General features: G+C 41.6%; 3 gene segments (V, D, J or C); all 3 read right to left on the bottom strand.

Annotated features, from left to right (window-relative positions):
* Window positions 1-145: 145 nt before the first annotated feature.
* On the bottom strand, window positions 146-875 carry LOC123485522. The segment is given in 2 exon segments: window positions 146-507; window positions 697-875. Coding segments are annotated over 2 exon segments (411 nt in total).
* A 3,747-nt stretch (window positions 876-4,622) lies between these two features.
* On the bottom strand, window positions 4,623-5,349 carry LOC123485521. The segment is given in 2 exon segments: window positions 4,623-4,981; window positions 5,171-5,349. Coding segments are annotated over 2 exon segments (408 nt in total).
* A 2,260-nt stretch (window positions 5,350-7,609) lies between these two features.
* Window positions 7,610-8,335, bottom strand: LOC123485520. The segment is given in 2 exon segments: window positions 7,610-7,968; window positions 8,158-8,335. Coding segments are annotated over 2 exon segments (408 nt in total).
* Window positions 8,336-18,828: the final 10,493 nt, after the last annotated feature.

Genomic DNA, 18,828 nt, shown 5'->3' with positions numbered 1-18,828 from the left:
GGTGCTGGTACCACCTGCATTAGCATCTCCTTCAATATCAAATCCAGCCTCAGGATATCCAGTTTTCCCAAACAGGTATCCTAAAAGGACTAATTCTCTGTAGTTGGATTGCTTGTACCAGAGGATGCGATCATAGCCTGATATATTATGTGAACTCTGGGGTTTTTGTGCAGCTGTGCTTGTCGTCTGTATCACTGTGTTCATACACGGCACAGAAGTACATGCCGCTGTCTCCTGCCTCCACCTTCTTCACTGTGAAAGATCCACTCTCAGCTGCAGTCTTAACAGTTGGATATTTGTCTTCACTGAAATCCCCTGAATACTCAGATTTGGAATTGGGAGAAGTGAAGGCTACCTGCTTCATTCCCTCTCCTGGACGCTGTCTGTACCAGTACATCTGGAAGTAGCTTAGTCCCTTAGTGTGACTGCAGTTCATCTGAGCATCACTGTCTTTCAGTCCCCAGAGTATGGTGGGTGTCTGAGTGACTTCACTCCCCTCAACAAGACCTGTAAGGATACAGTGAGAATGAAATCAATAGAGTTAGATACAGTTAGACCTGAATACATCAAGACTCAGGTGAAGTGAACGTATGTTTGGAAACATCAATATCTATAACTATAGTTGACCGTCATTGTAAATAAGAATTTTGATCTTAACTTTCCTGGTTAAATAAATGAAACATTATGAAACTGTACCTGCAGCACAGAGCAGTAAGACAGTAACAGTGAAGAGAAATGTGAACATGTTTGATCACGTTATATGTGAGAGTGCTGGAAAGAGTCTGGTATCAATGTACAGAATAAAAGAGGAGTGTCACATAGATGAATAGATGACAATCAGTAGACCACGGCAGGTTTCACCATATTGAACATGTCAGTGAAGTGGGAGGGACACTGATGATCTGAATACATCATGCAAATGACTGGTTCAGACTGTAGAGACGTTCCCATTATTAAAGATAGAGGTCCCCCTACAGGACATGATGAGACCATCAGCTCTTTAGATATTATATTCTATCCTATAGAGCTCGCCAGCTTGTACAGTCGTGGTCAAAAGTTTTGAGAATTACACAAATATTAATTTTCACAAAGTCTGCTGCCTCAGTTTTTATGATGGCAATTTGCATACAGTGGGGAAAAAAAGTATTTAGTCAGCCACCAATTGTGCAAGTTCTCCCACTTAAAAAGATGAGAGAGGCCTGTAATTTTCATCATAGGTACACGTCAACTATGACAGACAAATTGAGAAAAAAAAATCCAGAAAATCATATTGTAGGATTTTTATGAATTTATTTGCAAATTATGGTGGAAAATAAGTATTTGGTCACCTACAAACAAGCAAGATTTCTGGCTCTCACAGACCTGTAACTTCTTCTTTAAGAGGCTCCTCTGTCCTCCACTCGTTACCTGTATTAATGGCACCTGTTTGAACTTGTTATCCGTATAAAAGACACCTGTCCACAACCTCAAACAGTCACACTCCAAACTCCACTATGGCCAAGACCAAAGAGCTGTCAAAGGACACCAGAAACAAAATTGTAGACCTGCACCAGGCTGGGGAAGACTGAATCTGCAATAGGTAAGCAGCTTGGTTTGAAGAAATCAACTCTGGGAGCAATTATTAGGAAATGGAAGACATACAAGACCACTGATAATCTCCCTCGATCTGGGGCTCCACGCAAGAGCTCACCCTGTGGGGGTCAAAATGATCACAAGAACGGTGAGCAAAAATCCCAGAACTACATGGGGGGACCTAGTGAATGACCTGCAGAGAGCTGGGACCAAAGTAACAAAGCCTACCATCAGTAACACACTACGCCGCCAGGGACTCAAATCCTGCAGTCCCCCTGCTTAAGTCAGTACATATCCAGGCCCGTCTGAAGTTTGCTAGAGTGCATTTGGATGATCCAGAAGAGGATTGGGAGAATGTCATATGGTCAGATGAAACCAAAATAGAACTTTTTTGGTAAAAACTCAACTCGTCGTGTTTGGAGGACAAGAATGCTGAGTTGCATCCAAAGAACACCATACCTACTGTGAAGCATGGTGGTGGAAACATCATGCTTTGGGGCTGTTTTTCTGCAAAGGGACCAGGACGACTGATCCGTGTAAAGGAAAGAATGAATGGGGCCATGTATCGTGAGATTTAGAGTGAAAACCTCCTTCCATCAGCAAGGGCATTGAAGATGAAACATGGCTGGGTCTTTCAGCATGACAATGATCCCAAACACACCGCCCGGGCAACGAAGGAGTGGCTTCGTAAGAAGCATTTCAAGGTCCTGGAGTGGCCTAGCCAGTCTCCAGATCTCAACCCCATAGAAAATCTTTGGAGGGAGTTGAAAGTCTGTGTTGCCCAGCGACAGCCCCAAAACATCACTGCTCTAGAGGAGATCTGCATGGAGGAATGGGCCAAAATACCAGCAACAGTGTGTGAAAACCTTGTGAAGACTTACAGAAAACGTTTGACCTGTGTCATTGCCAACAAAGGGTATATAACAAAGTATTGAGAAACTTTTGTTATTGACCAAATACTTATTTTCCACCATAATTTGCAAATAAATTCATTAAAAATCCTACAATGTGATTTTCTGGATTTTTTTTCCTCCTTTTGTCTGTCATAGTTGACGTGTACCTATGATGAAAATTACAGGCCTCTCTCATCTTTTTAAGTGGGAGAACTTGCACAATTGGTGGCTGACTAAATACTTTTTTTCCCCACTGTATACTCCAGAATGTTATGAAGAGTGATCAAATGAATTGCAATTAATTGCAAAGTCCCTATTTGCCATGAAAATGAACTTAATCCCCAAAAAACATTTCCTCTGCATTTCAGCCCTGCCACAAAAGGACTAGCTGCCATCATGTCAGTGATTCTCTCGTTAACACAGGTGAGAGTGTTGATGAGGACAAGGCTGGAGATCACTCTGTCATGCTGATTGAGTTAGAATAACAGACTGGAAGCTTTAAAAGGAGGGTGGTGCTTGAAATCATTGTTCTTCCTCTGTTAACCATGGTTACCTGCAAGGAAACACGTGCCGTCATCATTGCTTTGCACAAAAAGGGCTTCACAGGCAAGGATATTGCTGCTAGTAAGATTGTACCTAAATCAACCATTTATCGGATCATCAAGAACTTCAAGGAGAGAGGTTCAATTGTTGTAAAGAAGGCGTCAGGGCGCCCAAGAAAGTCCAGCAAGCACCAGGACTGTCTCCTAAAGTTGATTCAGCTGTGGGATCGGGGCACCACCAGTGCAGAGCTTGCTCAGAAATGGCAGCAGGCTGGTGTGAGTGCATCTGAACGCACAGTGAGGCGAAGAATTTTGGAGGATGGCCTGGTGTCAAGAAGGGCAGCGAGGAAGCCACTTCTCTCCAGGAAAAACATCAGGGACAGACTGATATTCTGCAAAAGGTACAGGGATTGGACTGCTGAGGACTGGGGTAAAGTCATTTTCTCTGATGAATCCCCTTTCCGATTGTTTGGGGCATCCGGGAAAAAAGCTTGTCCGGAGAAGACAAGGTGAGCACTACCATCAGTCCTGTGTCATGCCAACAGTAAAGCACCCTGAGACCATTCATGTGTGGGGTTGCTTCTCAGCCAAGGGAGTGGGCTCACTCACAATTTTGCCTAAGAACACAGCCATGAATAAAGAATGGTACCAACACATCCTCCGAGAGCAACTTCTCCCAACCATCCAAGAACAGTTTGGTGACGACCAATGCCTTTTCCAGCATGATGGAGCACCTTGCCATGAGGCGAAAGTGATAACTAAGTGGCTCGGGAACAAAACATCAACATTTTGGGTCCATGGCCAGGAAACTCCCCAGACGTTAATCCCATTGAGAACTTGTGGTCGATCCTCAAGAGGCGGGTGGACAACCAAAACCCCACAAATTCTGACAAACTCCAAGCATTGATTATGCAAGAATGGGCTGCCATCAGTCAGATGTGGCCCAGAAGTTAATTGACAGCATGCCAGGGCGGATTGCAGAGGTCTTGAAAAAGAAGGGTCAACACTGCAAATATTGACTCTTTGCATAAACTTAATGTAATTGCCAATAAAAGCCTTTGACACTTATGGAATGCTTGTAATTATTCTTCAGTATACCATAGTAACATCTGACAAAAATATCTCATAACAATGAAGCAGCAAACTTTGTGAAGACCAATACTTGTGTCATTCTCAAAACTTTTGACCACGACTGTAGTAGTTAGGAACAGTCTGTCTGCAGGTGAGTTGAACGTTTCCTCCAGGTCCTTCTATTAGTGCAACAGGGCTCTGATTAACCATGCTACTAAATGACTCTCCTGTAGAGAGAGAGAGAGAGAGGAGAGGGAGAGAGAGAGAGAGAGAGAGAGAGAGAGAGAGAGAGAGAGAGAGAGAGAGAGAGAGAGAGAGAGAGAGAGAGAGAGAGAGAGAGAGAGAGAGAGAGAGAGAGAGAGAAAGGAGAGAGCGAGAAAGGAGAGAGAGAGAGAGAGAGAGAGAGAGAGAGAGAGAGAGAGAGAGAGAGAGAGAGAGAGAGAGAGGAGAGGTGGAGAGAAGATGAGAGAGAGAGAGAGAGAGAGAAAGAGAGAGAGAGAGAGAGAAAAAACTCTGGGGGTTTAGTGCAGCTGTACTTGTTATATTATATCAACACTGGGGTTTTTGTGCAGCTGTACTTGTCGTCTGTATCACTGTGTTCACTCACAGCACAGAAGTACATGCCGCTGTCTCCTGCCTCCACCTTCTTCACTGTGAAAGATCCACTCTCAGCATCTGTCTTAACAGTTGGATATTTGTCTTCACCGAAGGCTCCATAGTCTGGTTTGCTAAAACTACTTGTGAAGACTACCTGCTTCATTCCCTCTCCTGGACGCTGTCTGTACCAGTACATCTGGTAGTAGGTAGATCCCTTAGTGTGACTGCAGTTCATCTGAGCATCACTGTCTTTCAGTCCCCAGAGTATGGTGGGTGTCTGAGTGACTTCACTCCCCTCAACAAGACCTGTAAGGATACAGTGAGAATGAAATCAATAGAGTTAGATACAGTTAGACCTGAACACATCAAGACTCAGGTGAAGTGAACGTATGCTTGGAAACATCAATATCTATAACTATAGAAGGCCGTCATTGTAAAGAAGTATTTTGTTCTTAACTTTCCTGGTTAAATAAATGAAACATTATGAAACTGTACCTGCAGCACAGAGCAGTAAGACAGTAACAGTGAAGAGAAATGTGAACATGTTTGATCACGTTATATGTGAGAGTGCTGGAAAGAGTCTGGTATCAATGTACAGAATAAAAGAGGAGTGTCACATAGATGAATAGATGACAATCAGTAGACCACGGCAGGTTTCACCATATTGAACATGTCAGTGAAGTGGGAGGGACACTGATGATCTGAATACATCATGCAAATGACTGGTTCAGACTGTAGAGACGTTCCCATTATTAAAGATAGAGGTCCCCCTACAGGACATGATGAGACCATCAGCTCTTTAGATATTATATTCTGTCCTATAGAGCTCGCCAGCTTGTAGTCCTAAAAAACTGAAAGGAGTCAGCATTTTCTACCTCTGGTTCGTTGGCCGTTGCTAAGGGAGAAATGAAGCGGGGAAATAATGGGGTTTTGGGATAGGTTAACACAGGCTTTGGAGATCTTATAGGTTTTGTTCTGTGAGATAATATCAGTCAGTTAACATGACCTTTATGAATTATGAAGCCTTTATGTGTGTGATGAGGTTTGAATGGCGCAGGAGGTAAAACACCGAAATCCAGAGTTTATTCAGTGTACACGAATAAAGCGCAGCAAGCGTCAAAACGAAACTAGCACAAGGGAAAAATCCACCTTGGCTACATACAAGGAAAGAGTAGCTCAACCGAGCTACTCACTCTCACAATGAACAATCACTCTCAAAGGACAAAGAGAACACTAGACTAATGAGGGAATGAGTACCAGGTGTGTGTGATTGACAAGACACGACAAGACAAGACAAATGGAGTGATGATAAATGGAGCGGTAGTGGCCAGTAAGCCGGTGACGACGAACGCCGAAACCTGCCCGAGCAAGGAGGAGGGGCAGCCTCGGCTGAATTCGTGACAATGTGCTCAAAATAAGTCTGTTGCTAACGTGTCGCTAACTTTCAGAGAAATGGAACTACCACATTAGTCACAATATCTTCACGTCACCACGCTGACCACGCAAACTAGTCTTCTACAGTCCACCAAAAAGCTAGTTACCTTAGTTAGCTTTTTGCTTACCAGCTCAAATGAAAACGCAAGGTTGATGTATTGTTTTGGTCCAGGTAGCAACCATTTCTCTTCAGAGGGAAGGTGCTCGTTTTATTGGTTCCGAACGATAAAACTGGGTTTTTGTTGTATTATATCAACACTGGGGGTTTAGTGCAGCTGTACTTGTTATATTATATCAACACTGGGGGTTTAGTGCAGCTGTACTTGTTATATTATATCAACACTGGGGGGTTAGTGCAGCTGTACTTGTTATATTATATCAACACTGGGGGTTTAGTGCAGCTGTACTTGTTATATTATATCAACACTGGGGGTTTCGTGCAGCTGTACTTGTTATATCAACACTGGGGGTTTAGTGCAGCTGTACTTGTTATATTATATCAACACTGGGGGTTTAGTGCAGCTGTACTTGTTATATTATATCAACACTGGGGGTTTAGTGCAGCTGTACTTGTTATATTATATCAACACTGGGGGTTTAGTGCAGCTGTACTTGTTGTATTATATCAACACTGGGGGTTTAGTGCAGCTGTACTTGTTGTATTATATCAACACTGGGGGTTTAGTGCAGCTGTACTTGTTGTATTATATCAACACTGGGGGTTTAGTGCAGCTGTACTTGTTATATTATATCAACACTGGGGGTTTAGTGCAGCTGTACTTGTTATATTATATCAACACTGGGGGTTTGGTGCAGCTGTACTTGTTATATTACATCAACACTGGGGGTTTCGTGCAGCTGTACTTGTTATATTATATCAACACTGGGGGTTTAGTGCAGCTGTACTTGTTATATTATATCAACACTGGGGGTTTAGTGCAGCTGTACTTGTTATATTATATCAACACTGGGGGTTTAGTGCAGCTGTACTTGTTATATTATATCAACACTGGGGGTTTAGTGCAGCTGTACTTGTTATATTATATCAACACTGGAGGTTTAGTGCAGCTGTACTTGTTATATTATATCAACTCTGGGGGTTTAGTGCAGCTGTACTTGTTATATTATATCAACACTGGGGGTTTAGTACAGCTGTACTTGTTATATTATATCAACACTGGGGTTTAGTGCAGCTGTACTTGTTATATTATATCAACTCTGGGGGTTTAGTGCAGCTGTACTTGTTATATTATATCAACACTGGGGGTTTAGTGCAGCTGTACTTGTTATATTATATCAACACTGGGGGTTTAGTGCAGCTGTACTTGTTATATTATATCAACACTGGGGGTTTAGTGCAGCTGTACTTGTTATATTATATCAACACTGGGGGTTTAGTGCAGTGTACTTGTTATATTATATCAACACTGGGGGTTTAGTGCAGCTGTATTTGTTATATTATATCAACTCTGGGGTTTTTGTGCAGCTGTACTTGTTATATTATATCAACTCTGGGGTTTTTGTGCAGCTGTACTTGTCGTCTGTATCACTGTGTTCACTCACAGCACAGAAGTACATGCCGCTGTCTCCTGCCTCCACCTTCTTCACTGTGAAAGATCCACTCTCAGCATCTGTCTTAACAGTTGGATATTTGTCTTCACCGAAGGCTCCATAGTCTGGTTTGCTATAACTACTTGTGAAGGCAACCTGCTTCATTCCCTCTCCTGGACGCTGTCTATACCAGTACATCTGGTTGTAGCCAGCTCCCTTAGTGTGACTGCAGTTCATCTGAGCATCACTGTCTTTCAGTCCCCAGAGTATGGTGGGTGTCTGAGTGACTTCACTCCCCTCAACAAGACCTGTAAGGATACAGTGAGAATGAAATCAATAGAGTTAGATACAGTTAGACCTGAATACATCAAGACTCAGGTGAAGTGAACGTATGCTTGGAAACATCAATTTCTATAACTATAGAAGGCCATCATTGTAAATAACAATTTACTTCTCAACTTTCCTGGTTAAATAAATGAAACATTATGAAACTGTACCTGCAACACAAAGCACTAAGACAGTAACAGTGAAGAGAAATGTGAACATGTTTGATCACGTTATATGTGAGAGTGCTGGAAAGAGTCTGGTATCAATGTACAGAATAAAAGAGGAGTGTCACATAGATGAATAGATGACAATCAGTAGACCACGGCAGGTTTCACCATATTGAACATGTCAGTGAAGTGGGAGGGACACTGATGATCTGAATACATCATGCAAATGACTGGTTCAGACTGTAGAGATGTTCACATTATTAAAGATAGAGGTCCCCCTACAGGACATGATGAGACCATCAGCTCTTTAGATATTATATTCTATCCTATAGAGCTCGCCAGATTGTAGTCCTAAAAAACTGAAAGGAGGCAGCATTTTCTACCTCTGGTTCGTTGGCCGTTGCTATGGGAGAAATGAAGCGGGGAAATAATGGGGTTTTGGGATAGGTTAACACAGGCTTTGGAGATCTTATAGGTTTTGTTCTGTGAGATAATATCAGTCAGTTAACATGACCTTTATGAATTATGAAGCCTTTATGTGTGTGATGAGGTTTGAATGGCGCAGGAGGTAAAACACCGAAAATCAGAGTTTATTCAGTGTACACGAATAAAGCACAGCAAGCGTCAAAACGAAACTAGCACAAGGGAAAAATCCACCTTGGCTACATACAAGGAAAGAGTAGCTCAACCGAGCTACCCACTCTCACAATGAACAATCACTCTCAAAGGACAAAGAGAACACTAGACTAATGAGGGAATGAGTACCAGGTGTGTGTGATTGACAAGACACGACAAGACAAGACAAATGGAGTGATGATAAATGGAGCGGTAGTGGCCAGTAAGCCGGTGACGACGAACGCCGAAACCTGCCCGAGCAAGGAGGAGGGGCAGCCTCGGCTGAATTCGTGACAATGTGCTCAAAATAAGTCTCTTGCTAACGAATCGCTAACTTTCAGAGAAATGGAACTACCACATTAGTCACAATATCTTCACGTCACCACGCTGACCACGCAAACTAGTCTTCTACAGTCCATCAAAAAGCTAGTTACCTTAGTTAGCTTTTTGCTTACCAGCTCAAATGAAAACGCAAGGTTGATGTATTGTTTTGCTCCAGGTAGCAACCATTTCTCTTCAGAGGGAAGGTGCTCGTTTTATTGGTTCAGAACGATAAAACTGGGTTTTTGTTATATTATATCAACACTGGGGGTTTAGTGCAGCTGTACTTGTTATATTATATCAACACTGGGGGTTTAGTGCAGCTGTACTTGTTATATTATATCAACACTGGGGGTTTAGTGCAGCTGTACTTGTTATATTATATCAACACAAAGGTTTAGTGCAGCTGTACTTGTTAAATTATATCAACACTGGGGGTTTAGTGCAGCTGTACTTGTTATATTATATCAACACAAAGGTTTAGTGCAGCTGTACTTGTTATATTATATCAACACTGGGGGTTTAGTGCAGCTGTACTTGTTATATTATATCAACTCTGGGGGTTTAGTGCAGCTGTACTTGTTATATTATATCAACACAAAGGTTTAGTGCAGCTGTACTTGTTATATTATATCAACACTGGGGGTTTAGTGCAGCTGTACTTGTTATATTATATCAACTCTGGGGGTTTAGTGCAGCTGTACTTGTTATATTATATCAACACTGGGGGGTTTAGTGCAGCTGTACTTGTTATATTATATCAACACTGGGGGTTTAGTGCAGCTGTACTTGTTATATTATATCAACACTGGGGGTTTAGTGCAGCTGTACTTGTTATATTATATCAACACTGGGGGTTTAGTGCAGCTGTACTTGTTATATTATATCAACACACACATTTAGAAAGCGTTTCCATCCCAAGTGAATGTATGAATGGAATGTAAAAGTCAGTCAAGTCAGGATACTTACTGATTCACTGTCTCTGTTTACATCCCAAGTGACCCCCTATTCCCTATATAGGGCACTACCTTTGACCAGGGCCCATAGAGTGCCACTATACAGCCGCTTCTAAATATGTGTGGAGAAACACCTCCTCCTGCTGGAGAACTGAGGAAGTGCACCTAAACCATCTAAACCAGCCACTTATAACAGTATCATTACCATCTGTTTGATATCAAATGGTTCATAGCAAAGTGCTGTTGAAGTGGTTGAAGACAGGTGCAGGTGGATAGAGCTGTAGTCAGTATTATATGAGAGGATCAGAGAGGGTTTTTGTAGAGGAGAGAGGGTATAGTGAAACACTGTGCTGAACTAGCAGCACAGAAATACACTGCACTGTCTTCAGCTTCTCTCAGTTTGGGAATATGTAGATACGCCATTTTGTTAGCTGCACCATCTCCACTCACATTAAAACGCTCTTTAAAGGAATCTTCCACCATTGGACTGGTGTATCTCACATACCCAATGAGTTTCAGAGCAGTGTTTTGGGCTGACTGTTGGTACCACAGTATCATGTAGTAGTTTGGAACATTGTGGCTGCAGCTGAGCTGAACTTTATCTTCAGGTCTTTTTAGTATTTCAGTAGGAGTCTGGTGAACTTTGTCTGTTTGTGACAGCCCTGTGGATGAAAACAGACAATATGAAATATACAGTAGCAATATACTTCAGTAGTAAATATATATTTCATGAGGGACTTAATACCTGTCACCCATAGTAGTAGAGTTGCTACTTGTATGAGGAGCGTGATCATGTTGATGGTTCTGGAGAGAAGTGTCACATGGACAAGGAGAAAGGGTTTTCAGATAGTCAGAGATGTGTTGTCAGCTAGTGGGAGTGTCAAATGTATACTGCATCCCAAATGGCACCCTATTCCCTTTATAGTGCACTACTTTAGACCAGAGTCCATAGGGGTGAGAGGAAATAAGTCAATAGAGACGGTGACCTGAACTGAGCTGCCGGAGGGGAAGGAAATGACATCACTTTGACGTCAGAACTTATGTTGATATTCAAGCAGATACCCTGTTCACCTACAGGTCTCCTGTTCAACTTAAAGGTGTATTGTGGAACATACCCGTATCTACATCATTGAAAGTATTTGTATTTTTTAGTCTTTAGAGTTTACCTATGTTTTAGATTCTGCAGTAATCACACTACCAAATAGGCTGTAATTTGAAGAAATACCTCAACCGTTTCTTCAAAGCAACAACATCAACCACATTATTTGGTATAGAGGTATCCATGTGCTCAGACATCTACAGCGGTGGATATCAGGTGTGCTGGGTGTTGATGTACACTGCAGTTGGGGACATATAGTTAAATGATCAGAAGGGTTTTTTGTAGAGGAGAGTGGGTGCTCTACATCACTGTGTTGGCTGGCTGCACAGTAATAAACTGCACTGTCTTCAGGTCCTCTCAGACTCAGGAGATGAAGATAAGCCTCTATCCTACCATCTCCACTCACATTGAAGTGCTTTTCAAGTGGTGACTCCAAGGATACTGACTGGACATTTACATAACCAATGAGTTTCATAGCAGTGTCTCCTGCTGACTGTTGGTACCATAGTATCATTCGGTAGTTAGGAATAGTATGTCTGCAGGTGAGTTGAAAGTTTCCTCCAGGTCCTTCTATTAGTGCAACAGGGCTCTGATCAACCATGCTACTAAACGACTCTCCTGTGGAGAGAGAGAGAGAGAGAGAGAGAGAGAGAGAGAGAGAGAGAGAGAGAGAGAGAGAGAGAGAGAGAGAGAGAGAGAGAGAGAGGAGAGAGAGAGAGAGGATATTTTATTCAGTTTGATGACATTAGTAGATTTGTTGGGCTTCTCATCGTAAGGGATTTAATACCTGTCACCCAGAGTGGTAGAGCTGCCAGGTGAATCAGAACTCTGAACATGATGATGAAGGAGAAGATTATGATGATGAAGATGCTGAGGAAGACGATGATGATGAGAAGCCTCAGTGGAGGAGTGATATGAGTGTCTCCTGGATGAAGCTCTGAGGTAAAGGAGAGGGGCTGATGTTGTAGTATCCTGTTTCCTTTAGGGTGGTGGATAGTGAGAGTGTTAGAGGGAGTGTCAGGAAGCCTGTACTGTAAAGCTTGCTCATAGGACCTCACTGTGAACATGACTGATTACATGATCATGACAATGAAACCATCAGACATTAGAAGAACTAGAGTTAGAGGTCCCCCTACAGTACGTGATGAGACCATCTCTTTACATATTATATTCCATCCTATTGAAACTCTGGGGTTTTTGTGCAGCTGTGCTTGTCGTCTGTATCACTGTGTTCACTCACAGCACAGAAGTACATGCCGCTGTCTCCTGCCTCCACCTTCTTCACTGTGAAAGATCCACTCTCAGCATCTGTCTTAACAGTTGGATATTTGTCTTCACTGAAATCCCCTGAATACTCAGATTTGGAATTGGGAGAAGTGAGGGCAACCTGCTTAATTCCTTCTCCTGGACGCTGTCTGTACCAGTACATCCGGAAGTAGCTTAGTCCCTTAGTGTGACTGCAGTTCATCTGAGCATCACTGTCTTTCAGTCCCCAGAGTATGGTGGGTGTCTGAGTGACTTCACTCCCCTCAACAAGACCTGTAAGGATACAGTGAGAATGAAATCAATAGAGTTAGATACAGTTAGACCTGAATACATCAAGACTCAGGTGAAGTGAACGTATGCTTGGAAACATCAATATCTATAACTATAGAAGGCCATCATTGTAAATAACAATTTACTTCTCAACTTTCCTGGTTAAATAAATGAAACATTATGAAACTGTACCTGCAGCACAGAGCACTAAGACAGTAACAGTGAAGAGAAATGTGAACATGTTTGATCACGTTATATGTGAGAGTGCTGGAAAGAGTCTGGTATCAATGTACAGAATAAAAGAGGAGTGTCACATAGATGAATAGATGACAATCAGTAGACCACGGCAGGTTTCACCATATTGAACATGTCAGTGGTGGGAGGGACACTGATGATCTGAATACATCATGCAAATGACTGGTTCAGACTGTAGAGACGTTCCCATTATTAAAGATAGAGGTCCCCCTACAGGACATGATGAGGCCATCAGCTCTTTAGATATTATATTCTATCCTATAGAGCTCGCCAGCTTGTACAGTCGTGGTCAAAAGTTTTGAGAATTACACATATATTAATTTTCACAAAGTCTGCTGCCTCAGTTTTTATGATGGCAATTTGCATATACTCCATAATGTTATGAAGAGTGATCAGATGAATGCAATGAATTGCAAAGTCCCTCTTGCCATGAAAATGAACTTAATCCCCCAAAAACATTTCCACTGCATTTCAGCCCTGCCACAAAAGGACCAGCTGACATCATGTCAGTGATTCTCTCGTTTAACACAGGTGAGAGTGTTGACGAGGACAAGGCTGGAGATCACTCTGTCATGCTGATTGAGTTAGAATAACAGACTGGAAGCTTTAAAAGGAGGGTGGTGCTTGTAATCATTGTTCTTCCTCTGTTAACCATGGTTACCTGCAAGGAAACACGTGCCGTCATCATTGCTTTGCACAAAAAGGGCTTCACAGGCAAGGATATTGCTACTAGTAAGATTGTACCTAAATCAACCATTTATCGGATCATCAAGAACTTCAAGGAGAGAGGTTCAATTGTTGTAAAGAAGGCATCAGGGCGACCAAGAAAGTCCAGCAAGCACCAGGACCGTCTCCTAAAGTTGATTCAGCTGTGGGATCGGGGCACCACCAGTGCAGAGCTTGCTCAGGAATGGCAGCAGGCAGGTGTGAGTGCATCTGCACGCACAGTGAGGCGAAGACTTTTGGAGGATGGCCTGGTGTCAAGAAGGGCAGCGAGGAAGCCACTTCTCTCCAGGAAAAACATCAGGGACAGACTGATATTCTGCAAAAGGTACAGGGCAATTGGACTGCTGAGGACTGGGGTAAAGTCATTTTCTCTGATGAATCCCCTTTCCGATTGTTTGGGGGCATCCGGGAAAAAGCTTGTCCGGAGAAGACAAGGTGAGCACTACCATCAGTCCTGTGTCATGCCAACAGTAAAGCACCCTGAGACCATTCATGTGTGGGGTTGCTTCTCAGCCAAGGGGTGGGCTCACTCACAATTTTGCCTAAGAACACAGCCATGAATAAAGAATGGTACCAACACATCCTCCGAGAGCAACTTCTCCCAACCATCCAAGAACAGTTTGGTGACGACCAATGCCTTTTCCAGCATGAGGGAGCACCTTGCCATGAGGCGAAAGTGATAACTAAGTGGCTCGGGGAACAAAACATCAACATTTTGGGTCCATGGCCAGGAAACTCCCCACACCTTAATCCCATTGAGAACTTGTGGTCGATCCTCAAAAAGATGCTGAGGAAGACGATGATGATGAGGATGCCTCAGTGGAGGAGTGATATGAGTGTCTCCTGGATGAAGCTCTGAGGTGAAAGGAGAGGGGCTGATGTTGTAGTATCCTGTTTCCTTTAGGGTGGTGGATAGTGAGAGTGTTAGAGGGAGTGTCAGGAAGCCTGTACTGTAAAGCTTGCTCATAGGACCTCACTGTGAACATGACTGATTACATGATTATGACAATGAAAGAAAATGCAAATTAATTACTTAAAAATCATACAATGTGATTTTCTGGATTTTTGTTTTAGATTCCGTCTCTCACAGTTGAAGTGTACCTTTGATCAAAATTACAGACCTCTACATGCTTTGTAAGTAGGAAAACCTGCAAAATTGGCAGTGTATCAAATACTTGTTCTCCCCACTGTAGATTATGGTAATTCATCATCACTGTATGTAAATACGTTTTTTTTATTTTTTTTATTTTTTTATATATACATACATACACATACATATGCTTAAATATATATATATATATATACTCCCCTTTATTACTTTCCAACCCCACCACCCTTTCCCTACTTGGAGTAAACTAGTGAACAACAATGCCCAGGCCTCTACTTCCAGCTTATACCTACTATCTACATTTTATGGACACAGTCAATTTTACAATAATTATATTTTGTTTGTTTTTTCTCCTGAACTTCTTCTACTCTCAACCCCTCCGATCGTTTTCATGATGTCCATCCGGTTTGCTTCTATATGCCATATCTTTCTAACTGTGCTCTTTCCCAAAAGCTCCAAACATACAACCTATATACTTATTATGGACACAGTATGCTTACATTATTAGTTATCTTGTTATTATTTGTTGTTAGTTGTTATTAGTCCCATCCTTCAATTCCATTCAACACCTCCCATCTATCTTTTAACACCATCCATATAGGATTTCTATTTGCCATATATATTTCAACTGTACTGTGATGTCTTACAAAAGTTCTGAACCTTTCTATTCTCATTGTTTCTACAGATTGTGAATGGAAAAAAAAATGTGTTGCTAAAAGTATTATTATGTTATTGATCGATTGACTAGGACTTTTCAGATCACCCAGTAATGCTATCTGCAAGGTTAGCTCCGGGTAAATATTGCAATCCTTTAGCCATTCCTGGACCTGTGTCCAAAAACAAGCTACAAATGGACAGTACCAAAACAAATGATCTAATGATTCTGTCTCTTCGCAGCAAAATCTGCAGAGCTGGGAAGATTGTATTATTTTGTCAATTAGTATATTTGAGTTTAACAACAATATTTGTTGCATTATTTGTTCTGTCGTTTCTGGAGGATTAAATTGAAATTGCAACCAACTTTCTATGGCTTGTTTTAGAAATAGTGATATTTGGGAGATGGTTTCCTTTTCAAATAACTGAAAGTGAGTGGTTGTAATCTGAATAAAGGGAAAAAGGCCATTCTTGGACATTGGGTGAGACAATCTTACTAATTTGCTAGAGAACCAGTTCGGTTTTAAGTATAACTTTTGTATGACTGAAGCTTTTAGTGATAGGTCTAATGCTTTAATATTTAATCCTTTCTGTCCTCCGAATTCATATTCATTATATAAATAGGTCTGTTTAATTTTGTCTGGCTTGCCGTTCCAAATAAAATGGAATATTTTTTTCTCATATAATTTAAAAAACTGTTCGCTAGGCGTAGGCAAGACCATAAGCAAATAGGTAAACTGGGATAATACTAAAGAGTTAATCAGGGTGATTTTTCCACAAATTGACAGGTATTTACCTTTCCATGGTAGCAAGATCTTGTCTATTTTTGCTAAATTTCTATTAAAATGTATTGAAGTGAGATCATTTATTTCCTTTGGGATATGTATTCCGAGTATATCCACATCACCATCAGACCATTTTATTGGTAAACTACATGGTAATGTAAATTTTTTATTTTTTAGTGATCCAATACGTAATATAGTACATTTGTCATAATTTTGTTGTAATCCAGAGAGGTTAGAAAATGTATCTAGATCCTCTATGAGGCTGTGGAGGGATTCTAGTTGTGGATTTAACAGAAAACATGAATCATCAGTGTACAATGACACCTTTGTTTTTAAGCCCTGGATTTCTAATCCCCTGATATTATTGTTGGATCTGATTTTAATAAGCTAACATCTCGATGGCCACAATAAATAGATATGCCGATAGTGGACAACCTTGTTTCATCCTCTTGACAGTTTAAAACTCTCTGAGAAATAGCCATTATTTACTATTTTACACCTAGGTTACTATACATGATTTTGACCCCTTTTATAAGAGATTCTCCTAAATTGAAATGCTCCAGGCATTTATATATAAACCCCAGTCGACTTTATCAAATGCTCTTTTCAAGTCTGCTATGAATAGCAGGCCTGGTTTCCCAGATTTTACATAGTGTTCTATGTATTTCTGTTTTTAATTTGTAATACATTTTACAACAATTTCTAAAAGCCTGTTTTCACTTTGTCATTATGGGGAATTGTGTAGATTGCTGAATATTTTTTATTTAATTAGCAACATACTTCAGTAGTAAATATATCTTTCATGAGGGACTTAGTACCTGTCACCCATAGTAGTAGAGTTGCTACTTGTATGAGGAGCGTGATCATGTTGATGGTTCTGGAGAGAAGTGTCACATGGACAAGGAGAAAGGGTTTTCAGATAGTCAGAGATGTGTTGTCAGCTAGTGGGAGTGTCAAATGTATACTGCATCCCAAATGGCACCCTATTCCCTTTATAGTGCACTACTTTAGACCAGAGTCCATAGGGGTGAGAGGAAATAAGTCAATAGAGACGGTGAGCTGAACTGAGCTGCTGGAGGGGAAGGAAATGACATCACTTTGACGTCAGAACTTATGTTGATATTCAAGCAGATACCTTGTTCACCTACAGGTCTCCTGTTCACCTTAAAGGTGTATTGTGGAACATACCCGTATCTACATCATTGAAAGTATTTGTCTTTTTTAGTCTTTAGATTTGATCTTTGTTATAGATTATGCAGTAATCACACTAGAAATAGGCTGTAATTTGAAGAAATACCCAAACCGTTTCTTCAAAGCAACAACATAAACCATATTATTTGGTATAGAGGTTTGATAGCATCTTCCTCCATGTGCTCAGACATCTACAGCGATGGATAGCAGGTCTGCTGGGTGTTGATGTACACTGCAGTTATGGAGTAACGGATCAGAAGGGGTTTTTGTAGAAGAGAGAAGGGTATCTACATCACTGGGTTGACTTCAGGTCAGAACAGTAATACACTGCACTGTCTTCAGGTCAGAACAGTAACACACTGCACTGTCTTCAGGTCAGAACAGTAATACACTGCACTGTCTTCAGGTCAGAACAGTAATACACTGCACTGTCTTCAGGTCAGAACAGTAATACACTGCACTGTCTTTAGGTCAGAACAGTAATACACTGCACTGTCTTCAGGTCAGAACAGTAATACACTGCACTGTCTTCAGGTCAGCACAGTAACACACTGCACTGTCTTCAGGTCAGAACAGTAACACACTGCACTGTCTTCAGGTCAGAACAGTAATACACTGCACTGTCTTCAGGTCAGAACAGTAACACACTGCACTGTCTTCAGGTCAGAACAGTAATACACTGCACTGTCTACAGGTCAGAACAGTAATACACTGCACTGTCTTCAGGTCAGAGCAGTAATACACTGCACTGTCTTCAGGTCAGAACAGTAATACACTGCACTGTCTTCAGGTCAGAACAGTAATACACTGCACTGTCTTCAGGTCAGCACAGTAACACACTGCACTGTCTTCAGGTCAGAACAGTAACACACTGCACTGTCTTCAGGTCAGAACAGTAATACACTGCACTGTCTTCAGGTCAGAACAGTAACACACTGCACTGTCTTCAGGTCAGAACAGTAATACACTGCACTGTCTTCAGGTCAGAACAGTAATACACTGCACTGTCTTCAGGTCAGAGCAGTAATACACTGCACTGTCTTCAGGTCAGAACAGTAATACACTGCACTGTCTTCAGGTCAGAACAGTAATACACTGCACTGTCTTCAGGTCAGAACAGTAATACACTGCACTGTCTTCAGGTCAGAACAGTAATACACTGCACTGTCTTCAGGTCAGAACAGTAATACACTGCACTGTCTTCAGGTCAGAACAGTAATACACTGCACTGTCTTCCCAGGTCAGAACAGTAACACACTGCACTGTCTTCAGGTCAGAACAGTAATACACTGCACTGTCTTCAGGTCAGAACAGTAATAAACTGCACTGTCTTCTGGCATCCGACCGTAAGGCGCTACAGAGGGTATTACGTACGGCCCAGTACATCACTGGGGCCAAGCTTCCTGCCATCCAGGACCTCTATACCAG

The sequence above is a fragment of the Coregonus clupeaformis genome, unplaced genomic scaffold, assembly GCF_020615455.1.
Source record: "Coregonus clupeaformis isolate EN_2021a unplaced genomic scaffold, ASM2061545v1 scaf0716, whole genome shotgun sequence".
NCBI classification, from domain to species: Eukaryota; Metazoa; Chordata; class Actinopteri; order Salmoniformes; family Salmonidae; genus Coregonus; species Coregonus clupeaformis.
This window is presented reverse-complemented; position numbering and strand designations above follow the sequence as displayed.